We start from the raw sequence: 21,772 nt of genomic DNA on the forward strand, positions 1-21,772 counted from the left end.
TAATTGATATATAAAACATACACACATGAAATATGAACATTATAAAAATAGAATATTTAACCATGTCTACGGAAAGGGTTGTTTTGACTTTAAGCCATTTTTTTTTTTTTAATAAATCTCTAGAGAGAAAAGAGCATTCATTCAAATTCATTGTAGTACTGGTTGATTCTCAATATTATTCCCCCCCTACCCCACCAGATGATTAAACTAAAACTAACAGCAGCTTTTAACATTCTTTCTGGCAATTGTTATTGGCCTAGAGATGGACATGTGACTTGAGTTGGCCCAATCAGCTTACAATCTCCCATGAGTTTAACTAGGTTGCATCTGAATTGGTTAGTTGGTTGGTTGGTTTTTCAGGACTACCTCATCCTGGGTGAGGTAGCGTTTCTTTTTCTGAAACTACAAAGCTAGTAATCAAATCCAAATCATCCTCTCCCCCACCCTTTCCCCACCCCTCAATCTCACATGAACAAGGAAACATCTAGTACTAACTAGGGATTATAATCACAAGAAAGCAGCCCTTGATGAATTCAACAGTGACAGCAAAGCAGAGAAAAAGATAAAATCTGAGTTCTTACTGACATCATTGCATCACTAAATCAACGAACCCCAGAGCCAGCCATATCTCTGGAAATCGAATTAAAGCCATAATGAACTTATTTAAGCTAGTTTGAGTCAGATTTCTATCCTTTTCTGCCCCAAAAATGTATCAAATAATTTAAGCTCCCTTCAGTCTAAATAAAGTATCCCTAATTTCTTTTGATTTCCCAATAGCCAACCGAACTGTCTAAACTCTGAATTCTAATGAGAGTTTCATAAAGTGACCTACCAATCATCATGGATGTGGCCTTTATGGGCATCAATTACATGATTCTGACAGGCCTTATATATCTCCTGTTATAAATTAACTAGTTGACATTACAATGAGCAGTAACCTATGAGTTTAATTTATTATGCCTCTTTTCTCAGAACTACCTTATCCTTAGATTTAAAAAAAAAGTTCCTGAAATTTTAAAATTAGTAATAAAATCTTGGGCCAGATGTTTCTGATATGCTATATGAATATATTAATCTGTATTCCAAAATATGCTTTTTAAAAGATGAATTATACAAATTTATTTAAAGTATAAGAGTAATCATCTCCAGCAATACACAAATTACCAATTTTTATCAGTAATTTATACTAAGTTCTAACTAGACCATCCCACCACCACCCCTTCCTCTCTGCCAAATCAAAACACAAAAGGCAATAGTACTATGCTTTTAAAAAAACACTTTTACCTCAGAGGGTATCTCTTCTAGTCGTAACTCAAATCATCTCAGATTAGAAGTATCTTTCTTTTTATTAAATAGCCTTACCACTATAACATTAGTAGAATAACTACAAAAGTACAGAGCAACAGTAGCCTGGGCCTGGGAAAGCTCCTGTACACACTTCGCAGTAACCTCCTGGAAGGAGCATCAGAGGGAAGCATCAGTCACCAGGCACACCGTGTTAGCCAGATTTACTAGCCATGCTATCATGACAAAACTGCTTTCACCCCCAGCAAATGCTCTGTGACTTGGTTATTATCACTTTGGTGTCTGAATTTAGTATCTCCTCACTGGCATAAAATTGAAATGTCTTTTTAAATCATCACCTCAGGCTTATTTGCTCTGCGGATTTTGCAGGAAAATGAAGATTACTTAACAACATAAGTCATTGAATTTCTAGGCCATTTAACAGATAATGTTGAAAAAAAACAGACGAAAAGAATTAAATCACTTAATAAGACATTTGCCAAATTTGTAACTTGAGTTACTAGATTTACTGGAGAAAATATGTCTTCACTCTATTGTGCTCTAACTCTTCCAAATTCTATTGTCCTTTAAATTAATGTCCCGGGTCTACTTCCAAGAATCTGCTCTTATTGTGCCCATCACTTTTCCAGTCCACCAGCATGATTCCTCCCCTTCAAGGCAGGCTTAAACTTATTATATTCATGGATACATATTTCTGTAAATTTTATATTGTCAGTCCTGTTTCTCTAATTATATTGAAGACCGGGTCTTTCTCTTTTCCCTAATATATAACCCAGTATACAGCACACTACACCTCAGAAAGCTTCACTTGATATCTGTGAAACCATTGAATGATTTCAAATTCAAATTAGTTAATTATTAATATTTTGTATTTGCAAGGAAGTGCAGATATACTAGAAGAATAAGTCTGTACTTCAGGAGGAGGGTCAAAAAAAGAACACAATCTTTCAAATTACAAGGCAAAGATAGATGTCATAAGAAACATACCAATTTCTCTGGATACTCACAAGAAGGAAAATGTTGGAAGGATGGAAGAATCAGGAGTGCTTTCATTCGGAAGAGGATTTCTTTCTTTTTTTAAATTTATTTATTTATTATTTTTATGGTGACATTGATTAATGAAATCTGATAAGTTTCAGGTGTACACTTTAACAGTAAGGCATATATATATATTTATATATTTACATTGTGTGTTCACCTCCCATAGTTAGATTTCTTTCTGTCATCACATATTTGACCCTTTACCCAGTCTACCTCCCCTCTCCCCCCACCCCCTACCCTCTGGTAAACACTATGTCCATGAGTCTCTGTTTGTTTGTTTTTAGGTTTATATCCCACATATAAGTGATATCATGTAATTTTCAACTTTTTCTGTCTGGCTTATTTCGCTTAGCATGATTATCTTGAGGTCCATCCAAGTTGTCGCAAATGGCAGTTTTTCTTCTCTTCTTATGACTGAGTAATATTCCATTATATACGTACCACAGTGCATGAGGATTTCTGAGATGAGCCTTGACTAAAACGTAGGAATTCTACCTGTTGAAGTGGAGGTATAGGAAACAAAATTAACAAAGGCAGGACACTATAGGAGATGTTCGAGTGACAGTGAATTTTCTAGATTTGTTGAAACATAAAGTACCAGTACTAAAGGAGTAAAATACCAGTATTTGAAATTTATGGGGAGATGTATTAAAAGTCCTTGAGTTCCAGGATAACAAATTTATACCTAATTTGACAGGTTTGTTATGAAGCCATTGAAGATTTTTTTAATAGGAAATTATATAACTTGAACTTTACTTTGGAAATCTATTCTGGAAGTGGGATTTGGATGAACTGAAATGGGAAGAGACCAGAAGGTCAATGAGGAAGTTATGAGAGAAATACCATTTAAAAAACAGTGAAGAACATTACTTCACACCTGCTGTAATGGCTGTAAGGAAAGGGGGGAAAAAGGAAAATAGCAAGTGTTGATGGAAAGTAGAGAACCGGGAAACCTCATGTATGTCTAGCTGGAATGTAGAATGCTGCAGACACTGTGGAAAACAGTTTGGCAGTTCTTCAAAAGTTAAGACACAGAGTTACCATAACTTAGCAACTCTATCCCTAGGTATACTCTCAAGAGAACTGAATATATATGTTCCACACAAAACTTGTAAGTGAATGTTTATAGCAGCATTATTCCTAATAGTCAAAAAGTGGAAACAATTCAAATATCCATCAACTGGAAAAGGTATGTCCATACAATAGAATGTTTTTTGGCAATAAAAAGTAATGAAGCACTGATACATGCTAAACATGGATAAACCTTTAAAATGTTATGATAAGTGAAAGAAGACAGACACAAAAGGCTATACACTGTATGATTCCATTTAAATGAAATTCTCATGATAGGCTAATCTATAGAGACAGAAACCAGATTCATGGTTACCAGAGGATAGGTAGAGGGGGACATTGGAAAGTATGGGTTTCTCTTTGGGGTGATAGAAATATTCTGTAATTAGTATTGGTAATAGTTGCATAATATTGTGAATGTCTTTAACATTCACTAAGTCAACCATTTTAAAATGGTTGAAATGGTGAATTTTATGTTGTGAATTTTATCTCGATTAAAAAAGAAACAGTGAAGAAATGAATTACAATGGTGGTCATATGAATAGAAAGACGAGTGGGTGAAATGCTAAGGAATTCTAATCTATGTGTTTTTACAACTACCACAATTCATCAGAGCTAATACATCATCAATTTTAAGATGCGCCATAATTTTACATACTACTGAGAAAGAAAACTGCTGTAATTAAACTATGTAATTAATGATAAAAAGAAACTGATATCAGAGACTTTATCTTGTAAAAAGTGCTTTACAATTAAGGAAATGCGTAAATAGATGTAGGAAGTAAAGGAAACATGTAATTTAGAAAAATAGAGAAAGATCTAGTTTGTGCAGAAACACAATGAGTTGAGTTCACACCATTGTGAGTTCCAAGTATGCTCTTTTGGTATTCATACTGAGATTTAAAAATCATTATTAAAAAAAATTACTATACATACTAGTGTAATGGGAAATTATACTTTTAAATATATACATTGGGAATTTTAAGAACTACAAGCCTGAAAATGAACAGTCAGAAAATTTAAAGCCATCTATATGGGAAGAATCCATGATTATTATTTTTTTAACATTAGAAGAAGTCCACACATTCAGAAGCCCAGGAATCTTACCATTCTGAAATCTCTTCTCCAGTTTCCTCTCAAAACACTTCTTAGCAGGTGCTTTGACAGTTACAGAAAACGAAAGACAGTTCTAACTTCAAAGAAGCTCATCAAAGTGCAGCTCAAAAAGAAAGGCAGAAGAAGGCTAATACGAAGCATTCGGAAAAGTTTGTTAATGGCTATGGTGTTTCCAAGGTAAATATTCAATTTGATCAGCATTAATAAGTACCTGGTATTTTTCAGGCCTTGTAGGTATACTCTGCGGGATGTAAAATGCAATCTTTACAGTTAAGGAGGGTGGAGAAGTGTCAAAAAAGGACAAAAAAAATAGAACATGAGATGGAATAAATTTTGGTTCAAGTAGCTATCTACCTGTGAACAGTAAGAGAGTTGCAAACACAATGAGTACTATGGGGGTTCAAAGAGGGAAAGATCCTACCTGAAGAGAAGGACTGGAAAAGGCAAGATAGGTACCTGGAGATGGACTTTAAGAATATGTGAGAATTTAGGAAGCAGAGATGGCAGCAATAGCTGTTCCAATCAGAGTTAAGAGTTTGAATAAAAGCATGGAGGCAGGAAGGCATGCAGTGCATTAGAGAAAGGTCTGCTTTGGGTTGAGACGAAAATATAAATTGGGAAAGCTTTGAAATATAGTTTGGGTTGTAGGTAAGTGGTTTTGAATGCTACAGTGAGAGTATTGTACTTAATTCAGAAGGAAATGGAGAGTTCTTGATGGTTTTAAATTAAGAGAATTACATGATAAAAAAAAACATTTAAAAATACTAATCTAGCACCATTTTGAAACATGGACTGACAGAGGGAGCTCTAAAAATAGGAAAATCAGTGGGAGGGCTACTGTGATAGTGCAAACAAGAAGTAATAAGAATTACTAGAATGTAATAAAAGTGGAAAGAAGGAAATAAAAGGCACATGACAGGTAGAGTATACAGAGCTTGTAAACAACATAAAAAGCAAGGTCAAGGGAGGTTTCGGAACAATAAGAAAATATGGAGATGCGTGTGTCAAAATAAGGAGTCCAAGAAAGGGGTCTGGAGCTGCAAAAGAAGTTGTGGTTGTTCTGTGAACACGAACACTGTTAAAATAGAGATGTCTAGAATTAGCTAGAAACTCTCGTCAAAGTTCAGATTAAATGGAAAGAAATTATAAAAATATAACAAAACAAGTAGAAAAATTAAATGCTACAAAGGAATTTTTTAAAGGTCATTTAAATAAAAAATGAGGTTTCGATTAAAGGATAGAGATGGAAATCAGAAAAGTTAAGAAGTGAAATGTGAAAGTGAGAAAGTGGGAGCAAAGAGTATAAACTGTACTTCCAAAAACTATAATAGAACAAATTAATTACTCAACAATAAAATATTTGTTAAAGTCTGGAAGAGATCATGGAATACTATGGGACCATTCAAAGAAATGATATAAATAAAGAAAACATACTGACAGAGAAAATACAGTGTTAAACTTTTTAAAACATATACAACAAAGATCATTTGCATGCACTAATATCAAGCTTCAAAATATGTAAAGCAAAATGTAAGAAAAGAACTGTAAGAAATGAACAAATTCATAATAATGATTTTCAAACATCTCTCAGCAGTTAATAGAATAAGCAGGCCAAAAATCAATATGCACTGGCTCCAATACACCACTGGTGCTTACCCTTATTAATAATCAGAGAAATACAAATAAAACACAATTACTTATCATTACACATCCATAAATTACTAAAAGTTTTAAAGTCTGGCAGTTCCAAGTACAGCTGAGGACATAGTACATTGTGAACTCTGATAACACTGCTGCTACTAGCTGCAACATCGTTTACCAATATTAAAGTTCAAACAGTTCCAATACTTGTCAAAATATTTAACAAGCAATATTCCATTTCCCACAAACAAGCTCTGGCCCACAGCAGCCCCAGAAGGTCAGATGGGCGCCAGATACTTGCTTGCTGGTCTCCAGGGACTAGCCTGTACTGTGCACAACCAGGGGCCCAGAACCACTGGGAGCTGGTTCTGGGCTCACCCAGACTGAGGGCCATGAGTCTAACTCCTCAGCAGTGACAAAAAGGGCTCCCCAGGGCTGCAACAGAGTTGAAAGGGATATTAGAAGTTTGGAGCAATGGCTTTTTACCAACTGAAACAAAAGTATTTAAATAATTTAATAGCATCACCTTAATAGTGTGTACTGACTGCATATTAGTCCTAAATTTTCCCTAAGGAAACTTTTTTATGCAACCATTGATTCATGATAAGAGAGAAAAAGAAAAAAAAAAGGAAATGAATGATAATGAAAATAACAGCTATAAGCAATGTGCGTTAATCTCACATGGAGTTGAAAGAAAAAAAAGACGAAAGAATAAGTACACTAAGATTTCACTGATATAAAGTTTTTAATAAGTAAAATTAAACAATACTTACAGAGGAGCATAAATCATAAAGAAATGCAAGGAAGTGATTATTAAGGTTGTGAAGGAAAAGGATGAGTACAGGAAGAATTCTGGAGCAGTGGAAATGTTCTTTATAATTATGTGTTATCTCATATGCATATGTTTAAAAAACGTTTTTCTATTATCTTATGATTTGCAATTAAAGGGGAAAAAGTAAACCAAAATCTTTCCCCAAATAATGGCTGGGAGCAATAAGTATTTACAGTTGAGATATGATAGCATCAATGCCTTCGGGGGGGGGGGAAAATGGGCAGGGCTGCGGATCACAGTAACCACAGAGAAAGTGATTGGACAATAAAGAGCAGGGATAGTATTTATAGAATGACAGTTCATTACAGGATACAGAGCACCTGGGACGGAAGTGGAAGAACTTCTTAAGTTAGAGAGCAATTTCCAAGGCGAGTTTTCCAGAGAAAAATGAGTACCAAGGGCAAAGTAAGCGAATATATTGTTTCTTTGTTCAATTCTTCTTTTTTTGTCTCTTTATACATTTGCTAAAAGAAACTTCCTTCAGGCATTACTCTCAGAAGGCATCAATTTAAAGTTAATCAAAAGTATTCCCCATGCTAGGAATTCAAGGAAATTACTCTGGATTCACCATAATGCTTACCACAAGGGTACTCCATTAAATGTTACTTATAATGGCCCTAAAAAAGAGAGATTTAAGTAACTATGTTATAATCATAAAATAGAATTTGCATTTATGAGAAGTAGTGTTAGAGAGGAATATGGAAAATATTCATAGTATATTAATAAGTAGAAAAAAGATTACCAAAATCACATATAATACTATCCCATTTGGGGACAGTCAAAGGATTTACCTCACAAAATTATAGGTGGATTTTATTTCTTTTGTTCTTATTTGTATTTTGAAACTTCTCATAATATATATTTAATTTGTAAATAAGACTAGTGATATTTTAAGATATAATTCAAAATTGCATAACAACAATCAAAAAACATATATTCATGTGCTGCTCAAAGACTGGGAAAATCATACCAAAAGCAAAAATAGTAGCATTAGAATGGAGGATTATAGGTTTGTTTCTTTTTACTTTCTTTCAATGTTACTTATATTTAAAATTAATTTAATTTATATTCTATTGATAAATTTAATTATTACATAAGCCTCACTTCTCAAACTTTTATGTGAATATGAAACACCTGGATCTTTTTCAAATGCAGATATATTGATTTAGTGATTTTGAGACAGAGCTTGTAGTTCTAATAAGTTCCCTGGTGATGTCAATAACTGGTGGTCTAAGGGAGGATCATATTTTTCTGTGATGAAGGAAAAAAATCAAGGCATTATATTAGGGTAAACCTTAATATATCTGTTCTTTTCAAAAATTAAAAATGTAGTGAATATAATGTAGATTATGACTTATTTTCAATGAACATCCTTTTTCTTTAAAATAATATAATGATATATAGCATCCAGGCACAAACTCTATGATTCTTTTTCAGGAAATTATGGTATCAACATGCTTTTTAATTTTTACCCACAATATTCTCCCTTTCCTTCTCCCTTCCATTTTTTCTTCCTTTCCCTTACCTTCTCCCTCCTTTTCTCCCCTTCTCTCTCTCCCTCTCTCCAACTCTCCCAGGTTATTAAATGCAAAGCAGCCATTGCCTGGGAATTAGGCAAGCCCCTTTGCATAGAAGAGGTTGAAGTAGCTCCCCCCAAGGCTCACGAAGTTCGCATTCAGGTGAGTGGGGACTTGCCTGGGCTGGACGGACAAGGCACTAAGTACAGCCTTCCCTCAGGTCAAGCCTCTGCGATGTGGCTAAGAGGCCCTGGAGTTTACAGTATGGGGGAATTATATTTTTAGATCCAGATAAAAAATAACCCTTACCCCCCTAGGAGGGGTAAATTATTATTTATTTTTTAGAATATTAATAATAGGCTTAAAATTTAACTACATTAAGAATCAGATAAAGAAATTCACCTTGGATTAGAATTAGCTGTTTTGTTTGTTTGTTTGTTTGTTTGTTTCCCATTTGCCAATTATTGTAAAGTGTTATTAAAAGTAAGATAGAGAATTTGGTTCAAAACAAGAAAGAGGAAATACTGAAGTGCTGCCCTAGGCAGCATAAGGTTTTGGGTGCCCAGTTTAAGGGACCAGGAGTGGGTTAGCAGGGAGAAAAGACCATGTATTTCCTCCAGACTACTACATCAAGGGCTTATACATGAGAATAAATGAGACATCCTCATGAGCAGAATCTGAAATAATAATAATAATAATGATGATGATGATAATGATATAGCAGTAATTAATTTAGACAATCCTACCTATATTTGGTATCTCACTTTTAACTATAAAATTTTACTACCTTTATTTCATTTCATGCAGTTTCAACAAAATTTGAACAAGGCCTAGAAACCTGTGCTTCCTCCATTCTCTCTGCCTATTAGACTTTAACTTTTCCCTATTCTTTTTTATTTCTCCTCTCCTAGAGAGAGTAACTGCCAATTATATCCATTTTTATGATTTTCCAAAGACAGTAAAAAGTAGAAAACAAAGGCATATTTATAAGAGGAAAAGAATATGTCCTGATATATTTTGTTCTTTTATTTTTCAAAATACAATTCTTTCATCAAGTTCTAAGAGTGTTGTAAAGTTTCCAGGTGACATTGGGCCTAAAATTATCCACCTAACTATCCCAATGATAAGATTACAGAAACATAACTTAAGTATGTGGTTGTTTTGTAGATAATCGCCACTGCTGTATGCCACACAGATGCCCATATTATCCATCCTAAAAGTACAGAGTCTGTGTTCCCGGTGATCCTTGGTCATGAGGGTGCAGGAATTGTGGAAAGCGTTGGGCCAGGAGTGACCAACTTCAAACCAGGTATTTTATTTTCTGATTCCAATTAAACGGAAATGTCAGGATATTTCAGAGGTAATTCCTAATACAGTCCTGGCTTAGCATGCTATAATTGATTTCTATTTACATAGAGGGATCACCTTTTCCAAAGCAAAACTGACACAATCTATCACAGTCTAACAATGAGACAGAATATTTGAAATCAGAGCCATCTAATAGTATCTGGGGAACATGGCCACTTTATTTACCTATAGCACTGAGAAATTGTACCATGAAGCAAAGCTACAAAGTTAGCTTAAACTGAAGCTTTCATGGAGGCACAAATGACAACTTAAAACAACCTCCTCTAAAAGAGAAAACTAATTTAAATAAGAATTTAAAGAATGAGGTCTTATGAGTGACTTAAGTGAGAAATATGTTAGTTTAAGTATCTTTTTGGAAGTTTGAAAAATAAAAATAATACATAAATGAAACATGTCAATGGCTAAAATTATTAACTTCCTATTTCATAACAGATCCACCAAATACTGAGGACTTATCAGGCAGGATGAACTGTGTCATTCTTTCTTCCTTTAATGAGAATGCCCCAAATCTAGAGGTCTATTGTATCTTTTCATTCCAAACAAGATCATAAAAACCAATTGCTCCCAAAGTTTATATCCATGAAGGGGTCTGGCTAATGTAGTCCCAGATCTGCTACTTACTGACTGTTAAGTCTCTTTTCTGTTACTCAGACTTCTTTTTTTCTAAAGTGGGGACAATGATAGCATGCATCCAAAAGGGTTGTTCTGAGAATTAAATGAGACAATAAAAGCAAACAGTTAAAATGGTATCTGGCACATACTAAATGTTGAACTAATGTTATTTATTATTGGACCTTGGTCATCAGAAGATAGAAGGCATTTTAAATTGAAATTAAATAAAAAGTTAAAAAATATAGAATTTGAGAGTAAAATAAATGGTGAAACATGGAGATATCATATAAAGTTTACTCTCCATATCTAACGTATTACATCCACCTCTCCTATTATATAAAGGAGTTCTATTCCATACAGATGTTTAGAAATGTAATAAATAATAGTCATGATGCAGAGAGTTGCAATGACAGAAGAGTCCTTAGACAAGACTCTTCCCCTGATGGTATCAATACAGATATGTTGCTCGATTGCCCAGCAGAGAAAAAAAGAAAAAGAAAGACAGAATATGCAATACTTGGGGTAATCAGCAATCTTAGATAGTAACGAAATGTTGTAGCCAGCTATATTTTCTGCTGAACACAAAATATATACCCTAAAGAATGGTGCTTTCCTCCACTGATTCATCTGGTAGGTGAATTTTATAAGTAACATCTTAGATACCAACCAACATATGGCCTTTCTTTCTAGGTGACAAAGTAATTCCACTCTACGTACCTCAATGTAGAAAATGCAAGTTCTGTCTGAGTCCACTCACAAATATTTGCGTGAAACTTGGGTAAGCCCTATACACTGTTAGTAAGAGTATATATTCATACAAATATTTTGGGCACGGCATTGGCAATACCTAAAAGGAGTTGAAGAGGTACATATTTTCTACCCACCACTTCTACTCTTAGGAGCATACAAAAAACTGTTGCAAGATCACCCGGGGATACATGTACTAGAATGTTCATTGCAACATTGTTTATAATAGCAAACAATTGAAAATAGCACGAATGTTCATCAATAAGAGAATAGATTAACAAATTGCTATGCAACAACAGAATGGAATACTATGTAACAATGAAAATGGCTAAACTTGATCTACATGTATCAACATAGAATACAGTGGCCTCTCTTATCTGTAGTTTCACTTTCCATGGTTTCAGTTACCTACTCATGGTCAATTGCAGTCAGAAAATATTACATGGAAAATTCCAGAAATAAACAATTCGTAGTTTTAAATTACATGCCATTCTGAGTAGTGGGATGAAATCCCATGCCATCCCACCCCATACTGCCCAGAATGTGAATCATCTCTTTGTGAATCAAATCTTAATCACCTTATTCTTTACCAAGACTACAGAAAGATCTATTTGTCCTTAATGCTAATTAAAACTAGTTATCATACTGCTCTTATATCTATTGTTATGTCTCAATTTCCTCACTTATAAAATTGACATAATAATGCCTACTTCAAGGGTTATTGCAGATATTCAAAGAATTAATATGCCCTTTGCAAACTTTTAATGAAATAACAGACTTTGGCAATAACCATAAATTCTTTCTAATATCACAAAAAGAGAGATAAGGTATTACATGCCTTCAGATGAAAATACACAACACCACCTTTGAAGTATTCCTACAAAAATATAAAACCCTAATCAGATCAAGCATTTAGTTCAAAAATACTAGTTTAAAGGAAATCTGGCAATGGAGAAACATGTTAAACCAGATTACAGCAATGCCATCAGAAAAATCCAGAATGAGGAAAACTCTACCAAACAAATGGCTGTTTCTTCAACAAGTAAATTGCAAGGAAAAAACAACAGGAGAGGTGAAAATCTATAAATTAAAAGAGACTTGAGACATATCAACCAAATGCAATGTGTGGACCTATAAGAATCTTTATCTTTTAGAGATACATACGCAAATATTTGCAATGAAATAGTAATGTCTGGGATTTACTTCAAAATAATCCAAAATGGGGGAAGAATAGGTGGTAGTGTGAGAGGTAGGAAAGGGTAATAGATGGAATTAGATTAGCCATGAATTGGTAATTGCTGAACCCAGGAGATGGTTACATGGAGATTCATTCTGCTATTCTTTCTACTTTTATATATGTTTGAGTTGTCCATAATAAAAAATGTTTTAAATTAATACATGTAAAACCCTTAAAAGAGTTTCTGGCATATAAAACTATTCAATAAAAAGTTTATTATCATCACTGTAATAGACTACTTCCATTATATTTATTATATTATGCATTATGTTATATATTATTTATATTATTTATATATTGTTTGCATTATATATTTATAAAATATATTATATTACACATGTAATGTGTAATATAATATATTATTTTGATAACATAAATAATATATAATATATTGTATATTATATATTTATTTATGTATATACATATATATTTAGGCAAAAAGTCTCAAGTCATTTTCTCAATTTTTCCATCTTATAAAATCGTCATAACAAATATATAACACCTAACAGTTTTTTCAGGAAAGTAGTAAGTGGTCCATTTACTTTTTTTTGTATCTTTTTTTTTTTTTTAATTCTCTAGTTCACTCGAAAATCCTCTTTTGGGCCAAAAACTAATGGAAGACAAAACAAGCAGATTTACCTGCAAAGGCAAATCAGTTTACCATTTCCTAGGGACCAGTACCTTCTCTCAGTACACTGTAGTATCAGATGCTAATCTTTCCAAAATAGACGATGATGTAAATTTAGAGAGAGTTTGTCTGCTTGGATGTGGATTTTCAACTGGCTATGGAGCTGCAATCAACACTGCTAAGGTAAAATGATTATCACAAGGTTATATATAATAGAAGTTACTAGGAGGCAGCGTGATAAAGCAGCTAGAATTATCTTCAATTCCTGGTTCTGTCATTTCTTACCTCTGTGATTTTTGGCAAATTATTTAACCTCTTTCCTCCTACCTCTCTATAATAATATCTGCTACAAATTGCTGTGGGAATAATTAAATCATATTACATATGTAAGACATCTGGCCCAGCAACTGGCATATAGTTGGCACCCAGTTCATGTTAATTTCTTTTCCTACACTAGTACATTAATTATAGACCATCCCTAATTTAAATACAACTTAAATATGTCCCCTAAATATGAATCCTCAACCTGGGACAGCAGACCCACTCAAGAGACAATAGAAACTACAGAGACTCCCACCCATAATCATATAGCCTCTCCTATTTTCTCTCTGATGCTACAGATTCCTCTTCCTAAACTAGTAACTCATCTCTGCTTCTCATCCTATCCCTTTTGTGGCTCCAAGGGAGGGGCTCAAATGAGAAAAGGAAAGTGCAACAGTTTGTTGTGGCTGGAGTGCTGGAAGTATCATGGAGATGAAGTTAAAAAGTGAAAGGGGTGAGATAATAAAAATCCTCCAAAGCCATGCAAGGAAATTTATACCTCATTTCATTTAAATGAATTGACAATTTGGGATGACTAAGTGAGTTAATTCATATCTAGAGAAATATTAGTGGTCATCCAAAACCAACTATAACATTAATACAATCAAATAAGGCCTATTAGAAATGTAGACAACAAGGTATCCCTTGTTGCCAGATGGGAGGAGGGTTGGAAGTGAGTGCAAAAGGGAATATAGTCAATAACATTGTAATAACTATGTATGGTGTCAGGTGGGTACCAGATTTATTGGGGTGATCACTTCATAAGGTATGTAAATGTCTAATCACTATGTTGTACACCTGAAACTAATGTAATAGTGTAATAGAAAATTTTTTTGAATTTTAAAAAATATGGGGAAAAAACAATAAACCCTTTAAAATATGTGAGTTTTAGAATTTTATTCTGATAACACTCAAGGGAAAAAGAAAACAAGGAAACAATTTACACTTGGGCTTGTTCCTTATGAACTGATCATCCTAATGGCTCTCAAATAATTCTCCAAATTTAGTCAGTGACACATCCTTGTTCACACTGGCAGATTTCCTTAAGTGGTTATATTATTTTGTTTTATCACAGACAATTCTTTATTTAAATGTTCCTGTCCCCATATCATTCTGTTCCTTGAAAAAAAAAAAAAAAGTGGGAGCAGCTGCTTCTTAAGTTAATTTATCATTTTCCTGCCTGCAGGTCACCCCTGGTTCTACTTGTGCCGTCTTTGGTCTGGGAAGTGTCGGTCTTTCGGCTCTAATAGGTTGTAAAGTAGCAGGAGCTTCAAGAATTATAGCTATTGACATCAACAGTGAGAAGTTTACAAAGGCCAAAGGCCTTGGAGCCACTGACTGCCTCAATCCTAGAGACCTACAAAAACCCATCCAAGAGGTCATTATTGAAATGACCAATGGAGGTGTGGATTTTGCCTTTGACTGTGTAGGTGGATTTGAAGTCATGGTAGGTATGTTTTCATAATAGTATGTAATAAATAATATTTATTAACCTTAATAAACATTGATAGTATATATTAATGTATTAATTCATTTCACATTTCATATTCATATATTTATATAAATACATAAATTATATATTTACATAATAAGCAGTGTTCAATTTTATATTAGATATTATGCAATATTTTATAATTGATATTTAATAAATATTACTGATAAATACTTAATATTAATGTTATTAATCTTCCTATTTATCCTTCCACATGAAACAGCAATAAATTAAGAGAAAACTTAGAAAAAAATTTTTTAAAGAATTATGCCTATGAGAAGTGAAAAAAAAAGAAAACAGATTTAAAGGAGGGAGTAAGAGAAGGTAAATGGTGCCACCTTAACAGCTGGGGATACCCACTCCCATTTAAAAGTAAAGCAGGGAGAGGTCAGCAACCTAAAGACAATCCAATTCTGTCAGATCTCAATAAATGGGCTACAAAATTAGGTCCAAATTATATATTTGAAATTTTCAATATATTAAACACACATACGAACACGAAGTGCAAAATGGAAAAGCAAATCTTTTTTTCCTGAACACTACAATTTTGTGCCATTGAGATTTCCTCTCCTCTCAGGACAGGCTACATAATTTTCAATACCCTTCTGAAGGCCCTGAGTGACAGCACTGGCTGCATGCCCATGAAGCCAGCTATGTCTATATCACTCCAAAAAAAGAATAAAGAGCCAACCGTACAGGCAATAGATGGAAAAGTTAACTTGTCAGAGTATCCAGTTTTATTATCCAGTGAAGAGTCACCTAGTGCATATTTGCTCAAAGACGCTAAGTAGTTTTGTTTTGTTTTAATGAAATAACCAAAGAATTCATCAACTAAATTATCTGCCTGTGGCTCCTTCTTATTTCATTAGGGAGAGCTGTGAAGTAGCTGTGCATTATTTGCTTTTATTTACACATTCATTCAGCCTAGCTCCTAAAACCCTCTTTTAGGAAAGACATGAAAATAAAATTCTACACTTCAACCAGGAGCAGGCTTTGCTCTTTCTTCCCCTCGGTTCTTACCTGACTGACCCATTCTCCAGAAAAGTGAAGACCAGGAAGAGCTGCTAAGAGTAGCAGACTGCCATTGCTAGATCTTTCCTCTCAAAATAATTTCATTGTAATAATATGACTGTTTAAAAGTGGATTTGAAAGGTAATAAGCTCTCAATAGATGTTAGCTATTACTGAAAATTCATGCAGTAAGGGCTCCTTATCCTGCACTGCTCCCTTGTGTTCAAAGCCTAAGGTCCTGCTTTCTTAATTGTCCTTGGCACCTGCAGTTTGCAATGTGCCACATCCATTCCTCCACTTCGCAGAGCTCAAGTGTTTTACAAACATTGAAATTCAACCATTTACCTTATTTTTCTAATACAAATATTCTCAACGCTGGCTGTACTTTAGAAGTGCCTGAGGAGTTATTGGGTTTCTTTAGTACCACATCCCAGGATATTCTCATGAATGGACCACATCCCAGGATATTCTCATGAGTTGGGGGCCCAGGCGCCAATATTTTTTATAAGTTTCTCAAGTTGAGAACCACTGATCTAAAACTTGGCACGTTCTATTAACTTATTTATTGTACCAAGAAACGTATTTTAAATTATGGAATAGAATTACAATAGAGAATCCAAATAAAAAGAGATGGATTTATTTAATCACAAAAAGAAGAGCTAGCTACCCTTCCACTAGAAGTTTCCATAACTAGGAAAAGATACATTTCTGGGTTGTAGAGGAGATTCCAATAATAGGTATAAACTTGATTTCAATGACCTCTCATGCTGTAAATCAGCCTAAAAACCCACAACACAATTAACAAATCATAATAACTGATAATTTTATAAGATTTTGAGGATTAAAAATAATTCTCATCAAAAGTTATCAGAGCCTACTAAATAAAATACTGTATTTCCATATAATACACATTTAATTAAGTCATCATTCTATCATTATGGAATTTAATTCTTTGCTTGGATCAAAGTCAGAAATGTAGAAAAAGCAATAGGAAAAACATTTTTTTAAAAAGTCAGTGTAAGCAGCTATCTTCAGGTGACAGGTAATGCCTGTGGACTTTTCCCCTCTCTATGGATCTCTATATATAAATAAAAATGTTTCTGCTATATAAAAAGTACAGAAAATAGAAGAGTTGCTATTTAGAAGTGTTAGGAATTTCCAAAACAATAAATAATCACATAATCAAACAAAAATTTCAAAACATGTTCTTCAAGTTCTAGTCATTGATTTCTTCTGCCACTAAAAAGGCAGAAAAAGAGAGAAAAGACAAAGAATTTACTGTACTTCAAATTGCTTCTTTTGTATAGTGATCAGTGATGAAAAGGAACTATATTTCCTATTGAGACTTCTATAAAAGTAAAACTTGCCCCAACAGGTCAGAATCAATTGACTGCTGACTATGGCAAGGATATAGGAAAATGTTTACATTTTTCTTTTGTAATATTAGTCTCAGAACATTTTAAATGTTCATCTATTTACCTACCATAAGACTTATATGTGGAATGGTCATCTAGAAGTTTATATCTTTCTTTAACTTATTTACATTTTCAATCCCTGGCATTTTTATATTATTCCCAAACTTATCATAGGTTACCATAATGTTTTCTCTTTCTCTCACGCAAAGATCAATGCAACTCCCCTGGCCCACTATCTTCCATGTGGTGACTCAGCAATCAAGGAGGTTCAAATTTGTGGCTTCGCAATCTCTACCTAAGGTCCTCTTGGTTGTTACAGCAGGAGAAGGGACAACTGACAAGTTGCACACTGGCTTTTCTGTTCTGCCTAGAAAATGACACACATCACTTCTGCCCATGGCCCATTGGCCAGAACTAGTCACATAACTCTACCTAACTATAAGAAAGCTAAAAAGTGTAGCGATGCAGATGAAATGTTTCATGAGCAGCAGTCAATGTCATTTTGTTTAACTATTTTACTCTCTGATTTAAACAGCATTTCTTTTCATTTATCCTACACTGAGATCTACTAAGTTTGCAGTATGTGCCTCATTCTATGCTCTAGTGAATACTTAACTACCCTCTCTTAATGACTTTAAATATTTTGATCCTATACCCCAGGAATTGCAAACATTTTAGTATATATCCATGGTAAATAGTCAAAAGCTTTTTGATTAGAGTTTACAGAGTTTATAGTCTATACACTTTCCTAACTTCATGTATGTGTATTTTTCTTGATAGTGATCTTGATACAATGATATACATTCTAGGTTCATATAACTATGGCATTAAACAGGGTGAAATACTATGTTACATTTCTTTTAAATATCATTTTTTGATGAATCTCAAAGTTTTATTGGATGTTCTATCTGAAACAAAAGGTTCAAAGCTTAATCTATCACACTATGACGTCCCATTATCTCATAAGCAGAATTGAATAAATCTTCCCTAAAACATACTACATATCCACCCTGGAGTCATGTTCTACTTTTCTACTTACTCGGCTGGTCTTTTTTGTTTGGCTTTTCAGAAAGCAGCCCTGGAATGCACAACAGTAGGTTGGGGATCATGTACTCTCATTGGAGTAGCCATGCAGAACAAAGAACTGATTCTTTCTCCATTGGAGTTATTAATGGGCCGTACTATCAATGGAACATTATTTGGTGGTCAGTTTTTTTTTCTTTTAATATTCTCCATAGTACTACTCAAATTCTTAAAATAAATGTTATTGAAAGGAAAGAAAAATAATTTGTTGTTTAAATATTAAGTACCTAGAAAACATCTAAGGACTACAGGAAATCTATTCTATAAATTACTTGAAAGTAAACAGTTTGTATAGATAGGTAACTACAACTTGAAAATTGAACAAACACAGAAGAGCAAACAATAAACTTTGACCAAACTGAGATAATTTCTTATCTAGAAGTAGAAAATAATTTGAATTTTTCTTATGAAGAAAAAATTTTAAGTACATGAAAATACATAAAATTAAAGATGGGGAGGGGTTTAGTCTATACGGAGCAAGCTGAAGCTGGCCTGATAATTTCGTTCATTCAACTCTGACCAAACTACATCTTCATGACAAATACCATGTCTTTACTTGGCATTTTGGCCAAATTACAGGTTGGAAAAGTGCGGATTCTATCCCAAAGCTGGTTACTGACTACAAGAATAAGAAATTCAATCTAGATGCTTTGGTAACCAGTACTTTGCCTTTTGACAAAATCAATGAGGCACTTGACCTAATACTCCAAGGAAAAAGGTAAATTAGCAAACAGATGGGTAAGTGGCTTGAAAAACCTTTACTATATTATTTTTCTTTGATGTAAAAAACTAATCAGTTTTTTTTTTTTCCGACACTTTCCACATCATCAGAGGTACTAAATCTGCTTTAAATATTAAATAGAGGCCATTTGGGAAGGAAAAAAAAACTTCCTACAGTGTAACCTCAGGTCCCTTTGGTCCAATATAGCCCTGGCTCTGGAATCATTATATTCTGACAAAGAGTGCCCACTTCAGGCCCTTCTTTATCAGAATCAGGTGAAAACCATGGAGATGTGAACAATGAGTGGCAGGTATCAGATACTTAAAGGATGCCCCAACTCTCTTGTCTCCTTGCTTTGTCATTGGCCTCCTATAAGATACATTCTGACCCACAATTTTAGCTTTCTTGTGCTTTCTTGACATGGATGGACCCTGATAACTGATTTATAGAAATGTCCCAATTAGAGGCTCCCTAGCCGTTGGGGAGTGGGTAAGGCTAGGATCAACAATTTTTATTAAAACGATCAAGTATACAGCCTTGATCAATAGAGGCAAAAGACAAAACACCAGGAACAATGCTGCACAGAGGAGATGCAGGACAAAAAAAAAAAAAAGGCAAAGAGAAGACATTACAAAAGAAAGGGAGTGAGGAAAAGTCTAAAGTTAAATGACAGAATTTTGACACAAAGAAGAAATGTTACAAAAGAAAATAGATCCACGGTAAAAGGACCCAGGCTACTTCATGGGAAAGAAACGCAAGAAAACGTCCCTACTGACATGAACTCCCTAACTTGCAAACAAGTTAACTATAACATATCAAAGAGTTCAATTTTTAAAAAAAAGAAATCAACATTCTTTTTAAAGCTACACTAAGTAACTTAATGTATGAGTCCCACGTCTCGCTCAATCTCAAATATTCCTCAAGGAATATTCCTCAAGTTAGGAGTTTGGTTGGCATTTGGGGCCTGAGACCCTGCAGCTTCTAGCTCCTCCTCCCCCAGTCATAAATTTACCCAACAAGGGATGCTAAGTGGCAGCCAAGAGAGAATGTTGCATTACTTTATTAATAACTGAGCAAGTCTCCCACACTCTTAAAGCAGGCCTAGTAATCAGTGGTAGAATGGAGGCCTAGGGGAAACACCTGAATGAAACCTCCTTCTTCCACCCTGGCTCGCTGACCGCCCACACAGATGGAAAAGCAGCATCAGAGAAGGCAGAGGGTGGAACTTCCCAGGTGTGCTCATTGTATGGCTACTGGAAACACAATTGAGGACAGGCCTTCCTGCTATACTAACTGCATAGAAGCAAGAAAGTGGAGAAAAGGGATGGTATACAATGATCAATTAGTCTGTTATGGCACTGTGCCCCTCATTTATGGTGAAAGAAGGACACAAAGATTCTCCCTCTACAGGGAAGTATAGCTTCCAGCCCCTGAGTGAAGAAGACATTTATGCATGGCAACCTGCTGATGCCACAGATTTCACAGCTCCAGCAGTAAGGTCCAAGATAAGGAATTCTGTCCTTGAGGTTTATCTCCCTCTTTGCTTCTACATGTAGAAGGAGTTATCCAGGAGTAGGAATATTTGTATTCTCAGAAAGTAGCATTCCAACACACCAATCACCCCCTCTTTTGATGCCCAAATTGCTCTAGGCTACAGGAGAGCCAAGAGCAATGACCATTCCAAGACGAAAAGCTCACTACAACCTTGATATGCTCTACTTCTCAACAGCACCACTGGGCAAAAAAGACCTTGCTGAGGACCAAGCAAGGGTCCTCACTTTTCCCCCAGTTTTTTGGCATTATATATCAAGTATCGTCAATGCCATGAATGGAAGAGGATGACAAGATAAATAAAATTAGACTTAGCAAACTATATCTCTAAAGAAAGATTGAATCATATTCTGAAATGGAAAAACAAAAATTATTTGTGGGTTTTGGTTAAATTAACTATGAAAATTATACTGATTATTGTTTTATAATTATTAACAGCATTCGAACAATTCTGACCTTTTGAAGATGCCGGGTGAAATTTGGAACACTATCTGACTGAATATGAACCGGTTACTTTATTACCTGATATGATCAGATAATATCATATTTGAAGATGCCGGGTGAAATTTGGAACACTATCTGACTGAATATGAACCGGTTACTTTATTACCTGATATGATCAACAAGAATCACCATGAATTTAAACAAATATTTAGTTAATATCTCAACATCAAATAGTTATAAAGATTATAGCATTCGTATCCATAAAATATATTCACATTTCCTATATTAAATAACTATGATAACTGATGTGTTTATGAATAGAATCATATGATGTTTAGGAATTGTTTAAAACTAGTTCTAGAGAAGTGGGAATGAGAAACTAGGAAAAATCACTATTATTTATGTGAATAAGATACATACATCTTTAAAATAGATATTATATATGTACATGTATACATATACAATGCTATTATGTAATTTATTTTTTAATAAACTGCTAAATAATTTTCTCTTAAACATTTGTCGATTTCTTTTCTCTTAGCCCCACTTTACCATTGTGAACTATAATCACAAGTTGTGGGATATCAGAAGTGGGATATGTATATAAATGAATGTGTGTG

At 34.2% G+C, this 21,772-nt stretch overlaps 1 protein-coding gene across 2 annotated transcripts; it reads left to right on the top strand.

The window, feature by feature from the left end:
* The first annotated feature begins 7,393 nt into the window (after nucleotides 1-7,393).
* ADH4 (alcohol dehydrogenase 4 (class II), pi polypeptide) lies at nucleotides 7,394-21,291 on the top strand. Of its 2 annotated transcripts, none has more exons than XM_011356242.2 (9): nucleotides 7,394-7,411; nucleotides 8,584-8,685; nucleotides 9,691-9,832; nucleotides 11,194-11,281; nucleotides 13,067-13,298; nucleotides 14,623-14,887; nucleotides 18,427-18,558; nucleotides 19,016-19,154; nucleotides 21,147-21,291. In XM_011356242.2, the coding sequence occupies exons 1-9, from the start codon at nucleotides 7,394-7,396 to the stop codon at nucleotides 21,169-21,171; spliced, it is 1,143 nt and encodes a 380-aa protein (XP_011354544.1). In that variant the 3' UTR covers nucleotides 21,172-21,291. The 2 variants fall into 2 exon arrangements, with proteins under 2 accessions (XP_011354544.1, XP_011354543.1); XM_011356241.2 differs by having other exon boundaries at nucleotides 14,623-14,883; nucleotides 18,423-18,558.
* Nucleotides 21,292-21,772: the final 481 nt, after the last annotated feature.

Source organism: Pteropus vampyrus, unplaced genomic scaffold (genome assembly GCF_000151845.1).
Source record: "Pteropus vampyrus isolate Shadow unplaced genomic scaffold, Pvam_2.0 Scaffold25, whole genome shotgun sequence".
NCBI lineage: Eukaryota > Metazoa > Chordata > Mammalia > Chiroptera > Pteropodidae > Pteropus > Pteropus vampyrus.

Bases quoted from the DNA above. Each gene is read 5' to 3' on its own strand.
- ADH4 (XM_011356242.2), top strand. The intron at 8,686-9,690 runs GTGAGTGGGGAC...GTTGTTTTGTAG, and splicing joins CTCACGAAGTTCGCATTCAG to ATAATCGCCACTGCTGTATG. The intron at 11,282-13,066 runs GTAAGCCCTATA...TTAATTCTCTAG, and splicing joins AATATTTGCGTGAAACTTGG to TTCACTCGAAAATCCTCTTT.